The sequence below is a fragment of the Cydia pomonella genome, chromosome 9 (assembly GCF_033807575.1).
Source record: "Cydia pomonella isolate Wapato2018A chromosome 9, ilCydPomo1, whole genome shotgun sequence".
NCBI lineage: Eukaryota > Metazoa > Arthropoda > Insecta > Lepidoptera > Tortricidae > Cydia > Cydia pomonella.
The window spans coordinates 16,520,153-16,541,998 of NC_084711.1; the positions used below are offsets into that span (position 1 = coordinate 16,520,153).

A 21,846-nucleotide genomic window follows, 5' to 3' on the forward strand; every position below is an offset into this window, starting at 1 on the left:
ATACACACATATGTACATGAGATTATTTCGTTATTATACCGCATAAAGTACCCGACAAATGCATAAGCATAAGCTTACTTCTTTGGGGTTCTAAAACGAACTATAGATCTGCCGATTCGCCGGTTCCCCTTTCCTGTTTTTGGTTTTATATGTAAATCCATTGTAGAAGGTTTGACAGTGTTGCAGTGGCGTAGCTAGGCGTGGGCGAATGGGGCCCTCGCCCACGGCCTCGCACTTACGCCACTGACAGTTCCTCACGAAACCTCAACCAGCTTTTTAGCTATATATGGACAAGACTTGGCTTTAGAATCCCTGATTTTTTCCGAAAATAATGCAATAAAAATTAATTAGGTATTATAAATACTCATTCTCAGTACAGTAAGTTCAGTGTCTCTGTCGATGATAATGTTCCATTACTCTGCGTAACGAACTAAGTTGTTGTCAGAATGCGGGTATTTAGAATATTAGCACACCGATAACAAGAGTTATTTTGGATAATGAGAAGTAACAAATTTATTTTCTATAGTTATACCTAACCATCAGTAACATAACCATCCCAGTGTTTATTTTTTGTATCTTAATTTTAATATATTCTATTTGTAGCATATATGCCAAAAAATATCTGAGTGACCATTATAAAACTTAATTGATGATTAATGTAAAAGGTAAAGAAAACTTATTTCTCAAGAAAATAAACCTAGCTTACTTTTGATCTATGTCCTAAGCAGCATGGACATAAGGGTCGTCGTCAGACAAATGGATAGCGGAAGTTTAATATTAGGTATGCTTCTTCGAAGCCAGGACCGATTCCTCTAACCGTTTTTTCAATATTTATTAATCAAATTTACGTGATATTTATCGAAGTAAATACCACGGCATTAATCGTTAATGTCACTTCAAGAATAATCCAATAGTAGTTCATGTGATTGCTACATAATGAAAGGAATTAAAATACGTGTGTGGGTTTATGAAACAAATGAAATGAGTTTCATAAAAGGATCACACCAGTATTTTAATGCCTACAGTTTTATCTACATCAATATCATAAGCTTCAAGAAAACAAAGTAATGTTATACTTAATATCATTAATTACTTAAACATCAAAATGGCGGTAATGCAAACTTATATTCAGAGACAAATGTCTCAACTGATATTAGAATAGAGGCCAAATCAAATTTCTTTGTTTCTCAGAGATGTTCTAAATTTGAATGTAATTAAGGTATAGGTTATCGATAAAGTTAAAATTACGATGCCCCTACACATACAGGTTTGTTAATATAGGCCGTTAATTTATAGGGAGTATATTATAGGGAGGTTAGGATATAGGTGTAGATAAAATAAATAATGTGATGGTGATGTTAATTATTGAACTATAATAAAAAAATACTGCATTTATTAATATTTAATTAAATTATAAAATGACTTAACCCGCCGACAATTTAACAGGGGTCAGTTGGCTAATTAAAAAAAAAAAGTCTTAAATAAGATAACATTTATCTTGTCAATAAAGACGGTTTTATAAATATTTCATCAATGATTAATTTACCACACTTAGGGCAGTGAAACATAATAATACGCCTTTATTTTAGTAGACTGCCATGCCACAGGTGTACTATATTTTTATATAAAAATACAACCCTGTGTCAAAAACTTTTATGCTAGAAGTTGGAATATCCAAGCTTAAAACAATTGAACTAAAGTAAAATAAACATTTTGAAATACACACAATAGATCAATTTGTTTCTTAATGTTATGCTAAACTAAAATTATAAAGATTCCAATATAAACAGATTTACACAGATTTCATACCAGCGGTGGCAGCATGGTTCCATTTTTATCACTTGTCACTATTCCCGTCACTTTCGCGCTTACATACATGTTAGAACGTGACAGCCGTGACAGTCATGCATGACGAAGAGCCTATCTTAGCCCTACAGGGTGCCTGGCCAAGGTTACAAACGCTTGCGCTACGACAGCGAAACGCTTTGTGTTTCTATTAGTCTTCATTTATTTTTCATAAATATAATTAATGATCATCAAGTTATTTGCCACATTATCTATTTACAGTCTAGCAAGAAAGGAAAGATATAAATAAAACGGAATTAGTAGCAAACCACATTTTAAATGCCAGTTGTTTGTTAGTTTAGTTACATAGTTTTTAAATTAATGTTATTTTGAAGTTAAAACAAGTAAGTGAATAATTTAATAAAATGTTCTTAAAAGGTGGATGGTCAAAATTTCAAATTAACAGGACTGAATAATCTGATAGTACCTATTATAATCTAGAGGTGTTTACAAATGAATCGATGAAATGATGGGTATGACTATCGCAATAAATAAATAAATATTTGGGGAAAATCTTACACAGATCGACCCCCTATCCCATAACTAAGTAAAGCTTGTACTATGTCTAGGCGACAATATACATACGTATACAGAAAAATATGTAATATATATAGAAAACACCCATGACTCAGGAGCAAATATATGTGTTCATCACACAAATAAATGCCCTTGTAAATGTAAATGTCCTTTCCGGGATTTGAACCCAAGACCATCAGCTTCATAGGCAGGGTCACTACCCACTATGCCAGACTGGTCGTATATGTATATTCTTTTGTGTTGGACTCTACAAAGGTATTTAAGCTTGGCATCTTCCAACTTCAAGCATTCATATCATTAGTTTCATTCATGAAAATATATAGTAATAACAATGCTTAATTTACGAATAAGTTGATAAAAGGTTATGAAGGGTAACGTTTTTCTTATAATCTCAAAAGTTTAAAACAATAAAATGATTTAAAAATGAAAGCATGTATTATAATGCGCTTTTTAAATATTATTACTATAATTTGGAACTGTTTTATATTGCACTACATTTATCAGTGTACTAACTAAAACTTTAGATCTACAGTTAATATAAAAGACTTTATAATAATTATAAAAGAAAGATAAAATTATTTACAAAAAATAGTCAACAACAAATAGTCTTATTATATCTAATCTCAAACAGACCAGTTACTGTATATCGGTAAAGATCTTTGGCGACCAAATGGTTCTTTTAATAAAATTCATGATGTAAAATTAGACATAAAATAGCTACGAGTAATAGTCTTGTGTTAGATTACTAAAACCTAGGCCCATACTCGTACTTTGAATCTTCTACTAAATTAGATTTAGAGACCGAGGTGAATCAAAACAAATATCTATTTTCTCTGGTCTTTTATATTATTAGGTTATATTAGACACATACTTGTATATAATCCATATGAATGAAGCGTTTTTCAAATTGGTGCATACCTGTATTATACGCAAAGCAATAGAAACATCACATGTGATAAAGAAACTTTGGTCATCTTAAAATCTTTGAAGTAGCACCGTTCGTTTTAAAATCTAACGTCATTCACACATCAACAAACAATAAAATTATCTCGCATTTCCTTCATATTTCTCTAAGCACAAGTATTAAATATGGCAGTACTCATTCAAAATGATGCTTTCGGAAACGAGATTCCTGGAGAATCCATTCACATTCAGTGAGATCGAATGGTTTAATGGTTATCTGTGATGGTGACCATCATCAGTGTATGGGGTAGAGCGGAGGCGAGATGGTGGGGAGGTGGTTGCCGCAGCGAGGGAAGTTTGAAGGTACAGGGGGCAAGTCCCCTTGCGTCCCCACGTGCAGTATTAAACTCATCCCGATTACTATGTGGTATATGAAGTGGCAGTGGAACAACCAATATCCTGAAAACAAACACACAATATTTATTATTAATGGTGAAGCTAATGGCGATATTGGAGTAAATGATGCTGCTTAAATACAAGAATTTTGCAAAGTTACACTTGTTCATTTCGGTAGCTAAATAACTACTTCTATTTATAAGTCATAATTTTACTATATTACAGCCTCTTACGATATTAGCATATTACTTTCTGATTGATTTACGCAAATTTTGACAAATTGTGATATCGTTCAGCTGACCTATAAATAAGTAAAACATGGACTATGCGTCAAAATGTCCAAAAACAAATAGAGTTGAGACATAGGTAATTAGATAGGTATTTCTATTAACATAATTTCGTTCTGTGGGCAGCAAGCGGAATTCCATTGCAGAACCAAAAACCAACAGAAATGAGAGTTATTTATGTTGGTTTTTGGACTAGGTTCTGTATAAAGTTGCCCATAGTCCTTACCACTCCGGGAGCTATATAGCTCGGCAACAATGCAAGTTCGGCTTCGCAAACTCAGCAACCCAATATCCATCAAAAGGGGAGTGCGCCAAGGGGATACCATTTCACCCAAGCTTTTTACCGCGGTACTAGAAGACGTGATAAAAACGCTTGCATGGGACGGAACTGGTATCAATATCCATGCTGTCTTCTTGTCGCATCTCAGATTTGCCGATGACATTGTATTGTTCGCCGAGACCCTGAAAGATCTTCAAGGCATGGTTGAAAGCCTGTACCATGCTTCTTTGAAGATTGGTCTTAAGATGAATATGTCCAAGACTATAGTTATGACGAACATCTCTGGTAAATCAATTCCAACTATTATGGTTGGGAACGAAGTGGTCGAGCACAGAAGGAGATCTCCAGGAGGATCCAGCTGGGTTGGGCGGCATTCAATAAACTGGCGGACATTTTCAAACCCGTTAACATTCCACAATGTCTGAAAACTCGCCTCTTTAACCAATGTGTCCTGCCCACCATGACCTACGGTGCTGAGACATGCACGCTCACTAAGGAGACTGTGCGTAAAATTCGAGTGGCACAGAGAGCCATGGAGCGCGCCATGTTTGGTATCAAACTTCAAGACCGCGTGAGAAAGGTCGAGATCCGACGTCGCACCAAGGTGCAAGACGTCGGACACGTCATTACCAAATTAAAATGGCGCTGGGCGGGACATGTTGCCAGGCAGAGTGATGGCAGGTGGGCCAAAATGCTAACGGAATGGTGGCCGCTTTCAGACGAAAAGAGTGCCTGGCGTCCGTTGGGTCGTTGGGTGGACGACCTTCGGAAGACTGCGGGTCACTTCTGGATGAGATTGGCTCAGGACCGGGATAAGTGGCGTACTAGAAGAGAGGCCTAAGTTCGGGCTCGGGCGATAAAAGGCTGATATGATGATGATGAGTCCTTACCAGGGTTATCAGCCTTTAGCCTCAGCACCACGTAGCCATTGTTGGGCACGGCCAAGGTGTCCTTCAACGGCGGGCTGTTATACTGCCGATGCAGCAGACCCTTCCGATCTAGATCCAATGCGTGTTTCAGGTTGATCTTTTTGATGTTCTTGTCCGGAGACCGGCCCATACCGATGACGTTGTAACTTGTCCCGTGAAGGTGGAATGGATGAGAAAGATTCGGCGATTGAACTGGAAAAATAACGTTTTCTCTAAAATAAAATATGATTTCCATAATGCTTATATTATCAGAAAAAAAAATCTTTTAGTATGTTTTGTAAAATTGCCAGTGTACGTTGTATTTTGTTAAAAATAACATATTTCATAGACATATATATCCTTTATTGGTAATGATTGGTCTCAACTTAATTGGCATTTCTATTGAAGTTACAGGAGAAGAGCTTATTCTCATAATATTAGGAAGGAAGTTCCGAGTTCTTTACCTACCTATAGTAGGACACTAGAATTCGTGTCTTAGAACTGTTCGGGGTCAGTTTTTTCGGGAAATTATCTTGAAAACAACAGTCTTTGAGCAGTTGTCAAATATGTATAAGAAAATTCAAATACCTTCATCAACAAGTACAATCTCGACTATAGAATTTAGGGGCACGTCAATCATATGTGTGCAGCGACAGTCGACTGGACAGTTGGCAGGACGGTTGTCGCCGTTGCAGAACAGCTCAGGAGAAAGCTCATGCATCTGCGAGAGCGGCGGCGCTGGCGGCGCGCTGTATGATATCTCATCGACCAGGCTGAGTACGTGGTCGCCACCGGGTGCCACTGGAAACAGAAGTGACTTTTGCAGGAAACATGTATTTCTATGTTTAAATTGCGTAATTGCACTGCTTCGGATTATATGCCGTTCACCGAATGAAACAATGTGTAATAAATATAATAGAAAAATAGTTTTCAGGGTAGGTATATTTTCCTTTTCATTGCATAGCTTGTAAGGTAAATAAGCTAAACAGGTAATGCTGCCTGACTATATCCCCGTAAGACCCAAGCCAGTTTTTTTGCTTTTGAATTTGTAACTTTCTTTTTATTTCTACAAGAGCTCAAAATTTGAATTTAACTTAGTACCTGTACAAGTACGCAGCGACTTATAAAAATAAATAAATCAAAAATAGGTATTTAATGGGAAGTGTCTCTTACCTAAATAATTTTTGTAACTGTTCTCCTTGAACAAATCCTTGGGTTTGTAGAAGTGAAAACGGAAGGGCAGAAAGATCTTGACGTCGGGTCGTTCCTGCAGAATGGCCTTATCAATAGGTTTGGCCGATTTCAGGTTGCTTACGCACACTGCGTCGTTTCGGGGAACGTTGCAAATGGCGTCCAGGGGGTTCATTACCTTGAAATAGATATAAAAAATTATGCACACGTTTCATATATATTAGAAATGTTAGAAAGCAAGCCTTTAAACAATTTACAGATTTTTAATAATTTGAATTCGGAGTTAAGTCTAATTAAATTATAAAGCGATTTACATGCAAGCAACGAACAAGAAAAATAGTATTTTTTTAAAGAACAAAAGCAGTAAATGAAAATGGAAACAAGCTTCTACCTGTTGCATCGCAATCGTCTCTACTATACACCAAAATACACATTGTACACTTTCCCAAAACTAAGGCTCGCTATGCACTTTCAATGTCAAAAGTAGTTTTTCAATTAAATTATGTACCTATAGTAAAAAAAAGTACAAAAATAGCACAGGGGAGAAGGTAGACTTTAATTGTTAGTGGAAAATTCGTACTTAACTGTTAAGAAAAACATAATCTGTTATTTACTTAATATTGTCCACGTTTCTCATATTCACGACACAGCCTTAATGTAAAGTATAAAATAATAGTAAATTACATAGATAGTGCATAACGAGCCGTAAGGAGTTGGGTTAGACGAACTAGGTACTAAATACTACGAACTACGGGTAAGATTAAGTTAGGGTAGGATATTTACACTAATGTACCTACGTAATCAAAACATACCACTTCTAAGTACTACTGGGTTACTGTAGTGTTTTTCAAATAGCTTGGGTCCGTTGACAGCTATCTCAATACAATTTTGCGTTTAAAGGTTATAGGGACCGTGCGCGTTGGAGGGTCTGCCATCTTGTGGTCGGAATCGGAATTATATACATGTACATTTACACGTCACGTGTTTTCTTGTGCATAGTACGTTCTGTCATCTTGTGGGCTACATCGGAACAATACACATCACATTTACGCCTCGCGCCAAAAATCTGACGGCTCCCGTGCTGCCTCCTACAAGTTTATGCACGTTTCCTATACATTGTAAGGAGATGAAAGCTGTCACCTTACTCAAGCTATGTGAAAAATACTACGGGTACACAAAAAATCACAGTACTTAAAAGATTTCTTTACCTAAAATGATTAAATTAGTAAACATCAACTCTGTGGATTGAAAAACATTAAGTTTTATTATTTCATATATATTTTTTATTTACAAAATGACTTCGTCCACCTACAACTTTCTGGATACCTAACAGGTATCCGTTTACATAAGTACTAAAATAAGTACCTATTACCTACTAAGCTGTAACTGAGTAACCGTGAATCACCCCGAAAGTAGGCTAAGTTCGATTATCACCGATGATTCCTTCAAATCAGCTTCCATTTTCGAAATAACACTACAACTGGAAGTGACTCGGAGTTACCCAAATACACCTTCTTACCTTTAATGTTTTAAATACTTCGTATAGTTACATTGCAAGTATTAGAATGTGAGTGATCCTTAATTAATTTAAATAGAAAAATGAAACGTGAGCCTTCGTTGACGTGAACTGTCGCACCACAGGTGTATGTTTTTACACAAAAAGACTACCCTGTGTCAAAAAATTATTAGGCTCAAAATCGGAATATCTAAGCTTAACTACATTGCATAAGAAAATATAAATATCTACAAAATCTATTAAATAATTTTTGAACGATATTCGGTTCTTAAAGACAGAAAAAGAGTAAAATGTACCTACACCGTTAAGCAATTTTATTTCCTGGGTACTAAACGGGATTATGCCACCCGTTTAATAGTTAGCTGTAAAATACGAACGTAACGCAACATTACTATTTTGCGATCATAGAACAGCCTCTCTCCTGTTGTCAAGTTCGCAACGAGCTTGCACAGACGATGCTGTCCGGATTCAATTTAGATTTTTTTTTAATATAAAAAAATGGTCAGTAGTTAGCGCTTCAGCTAATTCCCAATAAACTGAAACAGTTTAGTAAATTTTTACGATGTAAGTAGCTAAATAAACTTTCCTTTTGACCAGATAAATTGTTAAACGAACAATGTAAGGTATTACATTTTAAAGAGTTGACTTTTGAATAGATTACTTCAATTTACCATTGAGAGAATCAATTTAATATAAGGATCATACATTATTAAATCTAAAGTAAAGAGTCATATAAATCCTATTTAATGTATGATGATTAATTATATGGTTATGACAAGGGCAGCATAACTGAAGGATGAAGTAATTTCGCAAAAACTGTTGCAATTAGTTGAGCTTATCATCTTCCAACTTCAAGCATATATATATGAGATTCATTCAAGATCAGATGCAGGTATGATGAAGCTAAAGTTTTGTTTTTACTTGAATTGCAATAAGGTCATCAACCGTAACGTAGTTACGGTCTCAAGTCTTTATGAACTTGAGACGAGATAAGAATGCATTTTAAATATTATGTGCTTTTAAAATTATTCTTGATTGGAACCGATACATTTTGCACTATAGTTATGTTACTAAATCTATAATTAATATAGGTTAACGATAGCCTAAAATATTTACAGAAATGTAGTCAACAATTGTTCTTTTAGGAATCTGAAATATAAATTTGTATTGTTATCGGACTCTGTACCGATTTCGACGTAACAAATATGGAAGGACATAATACAAAATATATTTTTTAATAGAAATATGACGTTTCAGCTGACACCACCACAATTGTTGTTGTAAAGACTGCAGAGTTAGCTTGATCCGACTCTAAAGTAAATACCTTAAGCGTTCGAATGGTTCTTTATGCCGCTGTATAGAAATTACTTAAATATTATTATCTGTACCTAATCTATAGATGTAAATATATTGTGTAATATTGACCGGTCATATGACGCTAACAATCTTTAACAAAATGTATAATCCATACACATCTTATAACCGATAAAATATTACTTAACTTCGAAGTTTTTAATCGTTATGCTGTCACCTCCTATTTTTTAATCTCTTGGGAAGCCTGTACAGTAACTTTATGACGCAGGCTAGAAGCGCCAACATTGTTATAAAATATATAGTTGAGGATTTTCTTTGATATGCCTGGCACATCAATCGCCATAAATATAAAAAAAGATGTTCCTAAAATATAAGTAGTTCCCTTGGCACGATATACCAAATCAAATGTCATCTATGCTTCAATGAACCAAACAAAAATATGCATCACGTCTTTCATATTTGTCTAAGTACACGAATAAGATATGGCAGTATTCATTCAATTTCATATCGTTGAAAACAAGATTCCTGGAGAATCTCTTCACATTTAGTGAGATCGAATGCTATAATGTCCAACAATGATTATCACTGTCAGTATAAGTGGAAGATCGGGGGAGTGATGGCGGTTACGTGGTCGCCGCAGGTTGGGAAGTTGGGGGGCACGGGAGGTAGGTCGTCTTGCGTTCCTACGTGGATTATTGTAGCCATGCCGATTACTATGTGGTAGAGAAAGTGGCAGTGGAACAACCAGTATCCTGAAAAACAAAACAACATTACAATAGGAGGTATATTGTAGGTTATATCGTCACCGAGCACGAAGAATTTTGTAGTTATACTGGAACTCTTAACCTTAATACCAATTATGGTTCAGTATTAAACTATCTGAGTATCAATTGAACCTATATTAAATAACTTTTAGAACGTCAATTTTCCAAGAAGAAATTACCCGGGTTATCAGCTTTCAGCCGCAGCACCACATATCCATTGTTGGGCACGGCAATAGTATCTTTAGAAGGTGGGTCTTCAAGCTGCCGATCCAGCAAACCCTGCCGATCTAGGTCTAGGGCGTGTTTCAGGTTTATCTTCTTAATGTTCTTGTCCGGGGACCGGCCCATACCGATGATGCGGAAGGTGTTACCGTGAATGTGGAACGGGTGAGAAAGGTTTTGGCTTTGAACTGCAAAATAAATGGTTTTTATTTTACTAGGTATTTACGGTTTTGGTCCCCTTCGTAGCTAACTGGTTTATAAAATGGAAGTCTTGAATTTTAGTTTACTTTTGATAATAGTTAAAAACACTGGTGGCCCACTGTGGGCTGATATTCGGCTTTCATTGACATAGAAACCGAAGTTGTTATTTTTACGTTTTTTTGATTAAAATAGGTTTTGCCCAGCATTGTTATGGTAACCTATGAATTTTAGACGATTTGGAATGAAAATTGTGGAGTTATGATTTTTTTTCAAAAAAACTGTATGGAGCCGGAACAAAATATCAAAATATCTCAAGAACCGCAACAAATACCATTATATATACAACAAATATAATTCGTAGTATAACCATCTGCGATATTACCGTATTTGTTGCGGTTCTTGAGATATTTTGATATTTTGTTCCGGCTCCATACATTAAAAAAAAAAAAAAATCATAACTTAACCATTTTCAACTCAATTCGTGTGAAACTTATAACTTAGCATAAACACACTGAGCAAAATCCATTTCAATCAAAAAAATCTTAAAATTTTGTATTTGGTTTTTGTGCTTTTTCCATAAAAACAATTAATGATTTAAAAAAAAAACCGCACCCGTGGCGGATATATGTAGTATGCCAAAAAATCACAAATAATTCGTAGCATAACTATCTGCGAGGATATTACCGTATTTGTTGTGGTTCTTGAGATATTTTGATATTTTGTTCCGGCTCCATACATTTTTTTGAAAAAAAAATCATAACTCTACTATTTTCAACTCAAATCGTGTGAAACTTATAACTTAGCATAAACACACTGAGCAAAACCCATTTCAATCAAAAAATCTTAAAATGTTGAATTTGGTTTTTGTACTTTTTCCATAGAAACAATTAATGATTTAAAAAAAAAAACCGCACCCGTGGCGGATATATGTAGTATGCCAAAAAATCACAAATAATTCGTAGTATAACCACCTGCGAGGATATTACGGTTTGTTTTGCGGTTTTTGAGTAATGATGATTTCTTGTTCCTGCTCCATACATTTATTTTGAAAAAAAATCGTAACTCCACAATTTTCATTCCAAATCGTCTAAAATTCATAGGTTACCATAACAATGCTGGGCAAAACCTATTTTAATCAAAAAAACATAAAAATAATAACTTCGGTTTCTATGTCAATGAAAGCCGAATTTCAGCCCACAGGGCCTAGCGGTAAGAGCGTGCGACTTGCATTCCGGAGGTCGCGGGTTCAAACCCCGGCTCGTACCAATGAGTTTTTCGGAACTTATGTACGAAATGTTATTTGATATTTACCTGTCGCTTTTCGGTGAAGGAAAACATCGTGAGGAAACCGGACTAATCCCAACAAGGCCTAGTACCCTCTGGGTTGGAAGGTCAGATGGCAGTCGCTTTCGTAAAAACTAGTGCCTACGCCAAATCTTGGGATTAGTTGTCAAAGCGGACCCCAGGCTCCCTTGAGCCGTGGCAATATGTCGGGACAACGCTAGGAAGAAAAAAAAAAACGAAAAAAAAAAAATAGCACTCTGCTATTCTAACTACGGCAATTATTACACTGGCGATGGCACCGCATATAGAAATTACAACAGTGTGATATTCGCCTAAGGCTTTTATAGACAGTTATGCATACCAGCATCACCAGCAGAGTTGAGAGAATTTGCCGTGGCCGAAACTTGTCGCGGATGTGTTGTAACGTGACTATATAATTAGCACTTTTCTACTAATAAGACTACGATTACTACTTTTCTCTTAGGCTATGTGAACTAGGTGATGGCCTACCTTCGTCAACCAGTACGATTTCAACTATAGCGTTTAAGGGCACGTCGATCATATGCGTGCAGCGGCAGTCTTCGGCGCAGTTAGGGGGACGGTTGTCGCCGTTGCAAAATAGTTCTGGTGGGATATCATGCAACTGCGAGAGCGGCGGCGATGGCGCTGCGCGGTACGATATCTCATCGACCAGGCTTAGCACGTGGTCTCCATCGAGCGCCACTGGAAACATTATATGGTATTTTTAAGAAACGTGGTAAGATACCGTCTATCTATAGGATAAACTGGTTCTACATTAGCTGCGATGGGAAATTATGTTCCTAGTGTTCATTGCTTTTGAGCAATATGATTTTTCTAATTGACCGACCAAAAGCGATCTCAATTTCAGCTTGGGCAAAAATGCTTTCGTACATCTATCTATTTGATTGTCCGGAAGTTTTCCTCTACGGGACGCATTTCTCAACCGATTCTCGAGGTGAGCAGTTATATAGATTTTTTTCGACAAAGTTTTTGGAAATTCATAGGGTTTTGCGAGGTCAGCTTACAGAGCTACTAGTGAATAATAATAAAAACAAATACCTAAGTAATTCTTGTAAGTGTTCTCCTGGAATAGTCCCGCTGGTTTGTAGGTCAAGAATCGGAAGGGCAGGAAGATCTTTACATCGGGCCGGTCTTGCAGAATGTGCTTATCCATCGGCTTGGCCGATTTGAGGTTGCTCACACACACTGCGTCGTTACGTGGTACGTTGCAGATTGCGTCCAGAGGATTTATTACCTTAAGGTAAAGTTGACATTCAAATTAAGGTAAATATTTTCGCATTTAGAATTGAAAAAAATATATGTCAGAAGCAAATAACATATTCGTCAGACAATCTTAAATTTTATTGTAAATATAAGCAAGAACAAATGAAAATACAGAGTTGTACCTTGTCCCGTGGTGTCGTAGTCGATTTCACACCATGCAACACAAACACCTTACACACTTTGCCGAGTAAGGCTCGTTGTGCACTGAAGACCACTTAAGTAGCTGGATACTTAGTACAATCGAGGTCACAAATATCTTTACAAGCCAACGATCCAAACATACTTACACGCCTCTAAAACACTAACAGTAAATGATTCGTTCAAATTATGTTTTTTGAAAAACAAATGACATATATTATATCCAAATTGTAACTAATGCATTATGATACCTTTAGGTATGGTGTTTTACGAACACTAGCGTCCCCTCCCCTCCAAAATTAATAAAGATTATTTATTTTATTGACACTGTTCCTAAACTGTTTAGGTGCTTTATACCCAAAAAATCAAAAAAAACTGTCAACCGGAACGTATTTCATGCTAAAAAGGGGGGTTTGCGTCAGGGACACCATACCCAAAGGTATCATACCACATTTGTTTCAAGCTGGTTATAATTTGTTCGTCTTCCCCGTACATTACAAGATGAACGAATCAAAGGTTGTGTAGATAAATACATATATATCTGGAACGTTGGTTTGTAAAGATGTTTGTGAGCTCAACCGTACTTTACTGTAGTGTTGGCCGAACTGTAGTGAGATTGCGCACTGAATACCTAATAAGGATTTGTAACTGAGTAGATATTTTTGATGGTGTCGAGTTATTTTAATGGTCAATTATAAAAGCCTAATTTAATTAGAAAATGAATTTGCCATCAAAATGCACAGCATGCTCATGCATTAAATTGTTGTTTAGTAGAAATGGTTAGTAATGGCACTAGTGTTCCGTTAACTATCAAAACTCACTAAATACGCAATATTTTTTAGTATTTCTGTATCAATCCTAATTGAGGCTGATACAGAAAGTTTAAGAGGAAAGGAGACGGCCGCTTCCCAGTTTCTTCTCTGGATATTGACATTATGGAATATATTTTACATAATTCGATGTATATTATCCGCAGTTATGCTCCTACGTTTGACTTTTTTAGATTTTTTGATTATTGTAAAAATTATGAGCGGAGAACAGATTTCATACAAATTATTAAATGCTCCTAACTTTTATAAAAAATAATGATTCGAAGATAATAAAAAATCGGGCATAGCTGCGGCTATTATACAACAAATTGTGTCAAAATATTTTCAATAATATTAATATCCAGATAGGAATATGAGTACTACGTTTGTATGAAAATTTTGCTTGGATCCTCCAATTTCGTCTTAAGCAGAAGTGCTTAATAGATTTAAAGCCACAGTCAGATACAAGTAGGCATCGACTTGGCAGCCACACAGTGTAGCAGCCCCACCATAAATGTCATATTAAAATATGAATATTTCTTTCTAATCTAATAAGTACTTAGTGAGTTCCGTTTTCCATTGTAAGTTTAACTTGACTGTGTTTTTATGTTGACTGATAATTACGGCCAACACTGGTATTCTGTTAATATTATTAGTAAAAGTGACATTGTATGATAATGTTACTTGGCTTCAATATTAAGTTTTCGAAGAGATAGGAAGCGGCTACAAATCTAGTAAGTACACAACGGACCTAAAGTAACAGGCTGAGGTGAAAAACTACGAACTACTGTGCGTCTAAACCAATAGGTTGCAATATATACACTATTTAAGTGCGCAAATCATTATATAATTATAATACATAACATGTCATCACCGATAATGCTTATTATGTGTAGATAGGTACACAATGGATTACAAAATATAGTCATTGTTATTTTATGAGCATTATAAAAATATTAAGGTTAACCTAAAACTTGGCTTGCTCCCACAATTAAAAAATATAATGGTAGTAAACATTAACTACATGACAAGGTCTGGGATATCGTTGAGGTGAAATAAAATTACAAATTATTTTTAAATTTTATTAAAGAGTATAAAAATTTACACTTACAGGTAAATATTAAAAGACATTACAATCTTGCTAAAGCAGTTTAGCAATATTTTCATGAATTAGTCGATGTATCGTCGCCTCCCGATAGGCTTCATTTGTTTAATTTATTGGCACAGAAACAAATAAACACGAGTAACACGACGTCAATATTACACACAAGATACTTAAAGTACTGGTAACCATGAAATGGTAACTTTTGTGAATACCTATTTAAAATGTAGATATTATGTTTAAAATATTTATGTACAGTCTTCGTTGCTTATGGAATTGAAGGATGAGGTATGGTCGCTCTATTACGACACTTTATACTGCAGGGAGAGGTACTAAAAGATCAATCTAATTCTGTGTATTTACAGGGAGAATTGCAATTGTCGGTGTTATTTACATGTTCTACAATTTTGATCGCATGCGAATGTTAGTAACTAGGAAATCTTAAAAAACTATTTATTAATAGAAATATATGATTTTTATATATACACGTAATAAATATCCTTGGTGAAACGTATAATGGCAAGTTGTTAGTTAAGACCGGACATCTCCATGATGAATGGAATATACCTAAAGGCAACGAAACAAAAAGTAAAAGAGCCTCAAATAGCATAAGGACGTAATTAAATAATCTAGAATTATCACCAACTAGTATGGCATATGAAACTGAAAAACGAAACATTAGATATCACCTTTAAATAAATCACGAACCGTCTTAAACCGTTGAATCATTCGAATACATAAGAAACACAAACGGCAGAATCGAGCACTTCGAATCCGCCGAACACATCACACAATACAAACATAAATTTACACTTAGACAACATAATAAGATCAACTGCTACTTGATACTTTTGGACGCAAACTGAAACTGGTAAGTACTAGGAACCGATCTAGTTGATAGGGGGGAGGTGGTCTCCGCACGTCGGGAAGTTCGGGGGAACAGGGGGCAGATCGGCGTGGGTGCCGACTTGGAGGACTACGTTCATGCCGATGACGATGTGGAAAAGGAAGTGACAATGGAGGAGCCAGAAGCCAGGGTTGTTGGCTCTGAAACGGAGGATAACGTAGCCATTGTTCGGGACGGCAATGGTGTCCTTCGCAGGAGGCAAGTCTCCTTGTTTAAGATGACGCTCGAGCAGACCTCTCCTGTCCAAATCTAGAGCGTGTTTCAAGTTAATTTTCTTGACGTTCTGGTCGGGCGACCGGCCGATACCGATCACGTTGTAAGAGTACCCGTGCAAGTGGAACGGATGAGATAAGTTCGCGATTTGAACTGAAAGCGAAAATGCTCGATTAATATTTGCATTTTTATGTATGTATTTAACAGTTATGGTCAATAAAGAGTTTCACTACGTACCTTCGTCGACTAGTACAATTTCTACGACGGCGTTGAGGGGGATATCGACCTTGTGTGTGCACATGCAGTTTTGTCCGCAGTCTGCTGGTCTGTTGTCACCGTTACAGAACTGTTCGGGGTTAATGTCATCGTATTGACTGATAAGAGGTGTAGGTGGTGCCATGTAAGAGATTTCATCAATTAAACTGATCACATGATCTCCTTGTGGGGCAACTGTGAAATTAAGAATGCATGTTAAAGATATAGAACGTCATAGTCAAAGTTTTTAAGAACACGAATCTAGTGGTACTTTACCTAAATATCTGTTGTAAGTGTTGGGTTGGAAGAGCATTTCCGGTCTGTAGACGAAGAAACGGAAAGGCAAGAATATCTTGACGTCAGGTCTTTCCTGTAGGATGGCTGGGTCGATGTTCTGGGCGTTCTTTAGCTGGCTGACGCAAATAGCGTCGTTTCTTGGAACATTACATCTGGCATCCAACGGGTTCATGACCTGGATGGTTAGTGCGGAGAAAGGAATATACGTGCAATTACTAATAATACGTGCATACTACTTATAACTACATGTAAGCTACATCTAAATATTTATAACCAATGGTCAAAGTACTTGCAAACTATAGATATTTCACTCAACTACGAGGGACGGGAACCTTACGAAGTGCATGAAAATAACTAAGATTATCTAGGTACAAGGTTCTGATAACTACTAGTAATATTTACAGGTTGCAGCTCATTTATCACCGTCAATCTATCAGTTATTAGGCCAGCTTGATAACGTAATGGTTTAAAACTAAGCCTGGTATAGTAATGAAATATAGACCCAATACTTCCATTTTAGTTTGAGCAATAATCTGCAACATAGTTGACAGTTCGGCTAAGCTTAATCGAGGCAGGCTACAAGAATCCAGTTGCAATATCCGCCAATTAATAACCACGACAAGTAGTTTCATGAAACGAGGTCTGCGTATCGCAGCGGACGTTTCGCTAATGTCATTTGCACGGAAGAAATATGCGCCAGTTTTTTCTGCTTCTGCGTAAGGTAATATGGTATTTACAAGCGAATGTCAAGAGCGGAACATACTTTAACATACAGAAACAGAAACACAGAAAAACAATGAGATAAGAAAATTAAGGCGCTTGCTTTATTGGACAGCTTAATGAAACTGCTGACTATATAACAGGTGCTATACCACGTGCAGTATATATTCGGTGTTGGTTTTTGGAATAAATTTAATACATACGACTAAGTGTTCATGCCAGTTCCAATACCTACTATATCTTCCTAATTTTTTTGTATATATATATTTACATCGATTTGGACTTACCACACCCTGAGGCACGCCGACATCGTATGTGGGTGGTTGGCTGGATGGCTGGTAAGGTCCTCTAGCGTATCGCAAGATAGCCAACTGTTGAGCCCTCTTCACACCACACTCACCAAGACCACGTACTTGGATCCAGTATGCGCCTGGGATGTTGTTGGCCTCAATCACAAAATCATAACGTTCACCTGAAATTAAGTAACATTCAGTAAAGCATTTCATTGAATGGATCGTACAATTTTTATTGCAACGTTACCTATCCAATGTTTCGCTTCGATAAGTTTAGAAATGCTCATTAAATTCAATTGCACTATATTCAAACATTACATACGTTCATAAAAATGTGCATTTTAAAATGTGATGTTTACCTGAGAATGAGATGATGGTGTTCACTTGTACGGGCTGTACAGGCTCTCCGTCCGTAGCGATGACGGTCATGTTATGTCCTTCAAAAGTGACCTGTGCCGGGCACACTGAGGCAAAAGCGTTGATCATCCTAAATCGGTATCTCCTTCCAGGAGTAATGGTGAAGACTTCCAGAGGAGTGTTTGTCATAAAACCGGTGTTGGGGTCACGGAACTGTCCCTTTCCGTTAATCAGCACCGACTCTGGGTCTTGACCGGTGTTGACAGCAAGTCGACCAGGGTATCTCTCAGCAGCATCTTCATGGAGCCAGTCACTGATCAACATGACGTGAGTGGTCAAATCGTAGTCATACAAATGGCTGTTGGGGTCCTTGGAAGGCGGTTGACGGACTACAATGCTGCCATATAAACCGTCCAGTTTTTGCAGACCGGTGTGTGCGTGCCAGAAGTGGGTACCAGCGTTTCCTTGCCATTGATACCTGGAATTCAAAATATCCATGTTAGCTTATGGCTTTTTAATAATATAGTATTATGCATAACGTATTAAAACATTCAGTAAGATACCTGAAAGTGTTTCCTTGTTGAATAGGACACTGTGTTACGAAAGGCACTCCGTCGTAGTATTGCGATCCTCTTTGCCAGATTCCATGCCAGTGAATGGTTACTTCCATACCCTCCATATGGTTTTCAACGTCAATGACTACTTTGTCGTTTTCACATACTTGGATAGAAGGTCCAGGTAACATTCTGTTCGCAGTGAGAATACCACGTTCGACTCCATCAGCCAACACGCATTGGCAGTGAGACCAAACAACGTTGGTGGCGTTCGGTGTGCACACTTGGCATGCCCTGAAATTAAGTTTTACACGTTACATACAGGTCGGTAGGCAGTTTCTTTATCAGCTATGTGCCGACTCGATGATTACACCAGATTTCCTCAGTAACGTAGGTACTTTGGGTATCGTGAAACATCGGTTTGCATAACCTGTGTCGTCACCTCGCAATTATAGGCAGCCCCGAAGGTATTTGGATCAGTAGGCGTATACTGAAGTTCGGCATTGAAACGATATAGTTAGCAGTTCAGGTTAAACAAAGCGTGAAGTGTGTAAAAAGAAAATGTCGGTCGGTGGGTCGCGGACGTAGCCAAGTGCAAATTTGTGCACGACGTACCCTTTATTGTATTAAAAGGCGAGTCATTAAATCACAAAAGCTATAAAAAAAAGTTTAAAGTTTATTGTTATGTTGGAGGCTACATTTCGGAAAAAAACATGCTGATTTGTTTTAATGCTTCTCAATTTTAAGTTTCAGTTTCTAATTTACTAGACAAAAGCTGATGATTAATTAAACACATCGAATAAAGCAACTTGAATGAATTATATCGTGTATAGTAATTTAGAATCACTCGCTCGTGGTCATATATAAAAGTATGAATAAACACATCTTAGATGTTTATTTAGTAAGTACAATGAATGATGAATACATTAATCTTGCTGCAGTGATGATTAATTTTGGACTGTTTTAGTTTAGATGTACCTATTGTACCTGTCAGAGAAAGTTAGTTTTGGAAGTGGTTATTACGTACGTTAGTCAAAAACAATTAACCCATTTCGTGCAATGTCACTGGGTGATCTGTCGTAACCACTAGTTAAGTGGGCGTGCGATTCATTTCCGTCGAGTGAAGACAATACATTGAGTACAATAGGACAATGTTAAAAAGCCGGGTTTTACGTGTTTACTGGAACCTTTTAAACTTGTAGGTATTTAGTTAAATCTCTATCCAATTCTATTTGTCAGATTGACAAAGTATATAATAAACAGAACAAAACCATTTACTTACGCTCCCAATACTGTGTATAATTCGAGGGTGAAGTGATAATAGCAGATCCTTGGTGGTTCATTTTCTCGGCACGCTCTAGCGCATTCATCAGGAGCCGAGAGCATAGGATTCCTCCTTAGCTCAGCAGTAGCGCTGCTGGTGAAGTCAAGATGCTTCAGGCTAGTTTTTCCATTGGCGTTTCTAGCTATGGGAGGCAGAGGGCTGTTCCTGATGCCACCGCTAAGCGGACCGCTGCCGCTGGCTTGGGCAAACGGGTTGATTGAAGGCCCGATCGTACTACCGATGCTTCCGAAGGACCCGAATGGGTCGCTGTTGGACGGGTGGGTTTGGACGAGACCGTGGGTAGCGGAGAAAACGCTACTGCTGGAGGTGTCGCGGAAGGGTGTCGCTGTGCCCGCTTGCCACCATGACGCTGATGTGGATTGGTCGTCTGCGATGCTTATGGCTTCTGGAAAGAAGAAAACAGTACAAGGTTAAAACAAGTTCATATAATACGAATAATTCCTTATTTTACGAATAAATGCTGTTAAGGATATTTTGTTTCAACTTTATGTTTTATTAAAACACATTCGTATCTCCAAACATGATTCAAAATAATAATATAAACTAGTGAACCCTCGACACGAGTACATATACTTACGTAATCTGGTTATAACTTAATTAAGAACTTTCGCAGAAGCATTACAAATGATTTACAGAAAATCTCCTATACATTATTTTTACCTGTTTCCTGCTAAAGGAGCACTGATTTTTAGGCCGCGGACTGGACGCACGTGACCGGCGGTGCAGCAAGCGGCAAATCAAGGCTGTTCATACATTCGATCGAGCGTAATGTAAATGTATGAATGGCCTTGATTTCCCGCTCGCCGTGCCGCCGGTCGCGCGCGCTTAGACCGTGGCCGTACAAAAGCGTATTGCATCTTAGTATAGTCAAGTTAACGAAAAGTATGGAAGTAAGTCGTGTAGTCGTGCTTTTTTTGGATTCGTTAGATGGCGCAACTAGATTATTTCCCCCGAGTTGCACCGTTTCTATTATGTACGGAAGACCGTTAAATTTTAGGTATAAACTATAAAGTGCCGTAATTTTGGAGTAAATTAAAAGCTATTGGGTTCAAGCTAAGTAGTGTATAGAGAACACCTTGGTGCATAGTATATCTTAATTAAAAAGATGTGTAATGTATGAAACCCTAAAAAAAATTTTTTTTTCGATTGCGGCTCGAGGATAAGTCAGTCGGTTGGTGCAATCTCAAGTTAAGCTTTTTAAAGCATTATAAACATTCAGTTAACTTTGCACGCCTGGGCAAATTATGGAACATGTATTTTTAATTATTTTGTACATTGTGCTTCGGGGGAAATTAAGAGAGACGTGAAAATTTTAAAAACGGTACTTATCTAAAGACACTACATTTGCACTAAATAAAAAATAGATTTTTTTTACCGGAAGTTTGTCAAAAAGTAAATAGAATTAATCACAACGAACTGCAAGCGAAGGTGGTTGCCGCACACGGCGCGGGGCGCGCGGGGCGGGGAGATAGCGCAGCGCGCAGCTAGGGTTTGCAATATCCGACAATTTTTCGGATCCGGATACATAGAAATAGGATATCAAGAACGACTGTCAAACTTCAAAAGTGCGACCAAAAATGAAATGCAAGTTTGTGCGTAAATTGTCTATGTGAGATCAAAAATAGTGATGTCATGTTACAACATATTAATAATCTATCGGTGTTTGACCGCTTTATCGACTACTTATTCAAATGTGTTTGATTGTATAAAAAATGTTATACGAGTAGGTATGAAGGCGCTTGCCTTAGGGTCATATAGGGCCCAAAAGGTGCCTTTGATGAAACCAGCAGCATATTTTAGTATGTTGTTAAGCATGTTATTTTGACAAAAAAACCATCGGGAGACAGTTTCTAACGTGGTTAAGTCACCAGTTATAACGTCATCAAAATGGCCGGTGCCGTGT

At 37.1% G+C, this 21,846-nt stretch overlaps 3 protein-coding genes across 4 annotated transcripts in view; all 3 read right to left on the reverse strand.

The window, feature by feature from the left end:
* Nucleotides 1–1,377: 1,377 nt before the first annotated feature.
* On the reverse strand, nucleotides 1,378–8,505 carry LOC133521514 (uncharacterized). The gene is made up of 4 exons (XM_061856518.1): nucleotides 6,330–8,505; nucleotides 5,745–5,957; nucleotides 5,139–5,369; nucleotides 1,378–3,744 (listed from the first exon to the last, which is right to left on the reverse strand). The coding sequence occupies exons 1-4, from the start codon at nucleotides 6,520–6,522 to the stop codon at nucleotides 3,581–3,583; spliced, it is 801 nt and encodes a 266-aa protein (XP_061712502.1). The 5' UTR covers nucleotides 6,523–8,505; the 3' UTR covers nucleotides 1,378–3,580.
* Nucleotides 8,506–9,196: 691 nt separating this feature from the next.
* Nucleotides 9,197–14,745, reverse strand: LOC133521516 (uncharacterized). Of its 2 annotated transcripts, XM_061856520.1 has the most exons (5): nucleotides 13,076–14,745; nucleotides 12,729–12,924; nucleotides 12,159–12,371; nucleotides 10,121–10,351; nucleotides 9,197–9,929 (listed from the first exon to the last, which is right to left on the reverse strand). In XM_061856520.1, the coding sequence occupies exons 2-5, from the start codon at nucleotides 12,841–12,843 to the stop codon at nucleotides 9,766–9,768; spliced, it is 723 nt and encodes a 240-aa protein (XP_061712504.1). In that variant the 5' UTR covers nucleotides 12,844–12,924; nucleotides 13,076–14,745; the 3' UTR covers nucleotides 9,197–9,765. The 2 variants fall into 2 exon arrangements, with proteins under 2 accessions (XP_061712504.1, XP_061712503.1); XM_061856519.1 differs by having other exon boundaries at nucleotides 12,729–14,745.
* A 223-nt stretch (nucleotides 14,746–14,968) lies between these two features.
* LOC133521510 (uncharacterized) overlaps nucleotides 14,969–21,846 on the reverse strand; it is a 71,028-nt gene continuing 64,150 nt past the window's right edge. Inside the window, exons 2-8 of the mRNA XM_061856514.1 lie at nucleotides 19,881–20,328; nucleotides 18,608–18,892; nucleotides 18,047–18,522; nucleotides 17,682–17,866; nucleotides 16,654–16,849; nucleotides 16,360–16,572; nucleotides 14,969–16,275 (exon numbers count right to left, since the gene is read on the reverse strand). Of these exons, the coding sequence (XP_061712498.1) occupies nucleotides 15,893–16,275; nucleotides 16,360–16,572; nucleotides 16,654–16,849; nucleotides 17,682–17,866; nucleotides 18,047–18,522; nucleotides 18,608–18,892; nucleotides 19,881–20,328 (2,186 nt within the window). The 3' untranslated portion in view covers nucleotides 14,969–15,892. The remainder of the gene's footprint in view (nucleotides 16,276–16,359; nucleotides 16,573–16,653; nucleotides 16,850–17,681; nucleotides 17,867–18,046; nucleotides 18,523–18,607; nucleotides 18,893–19,880; nucleotides 20,329–21,846) is intronic.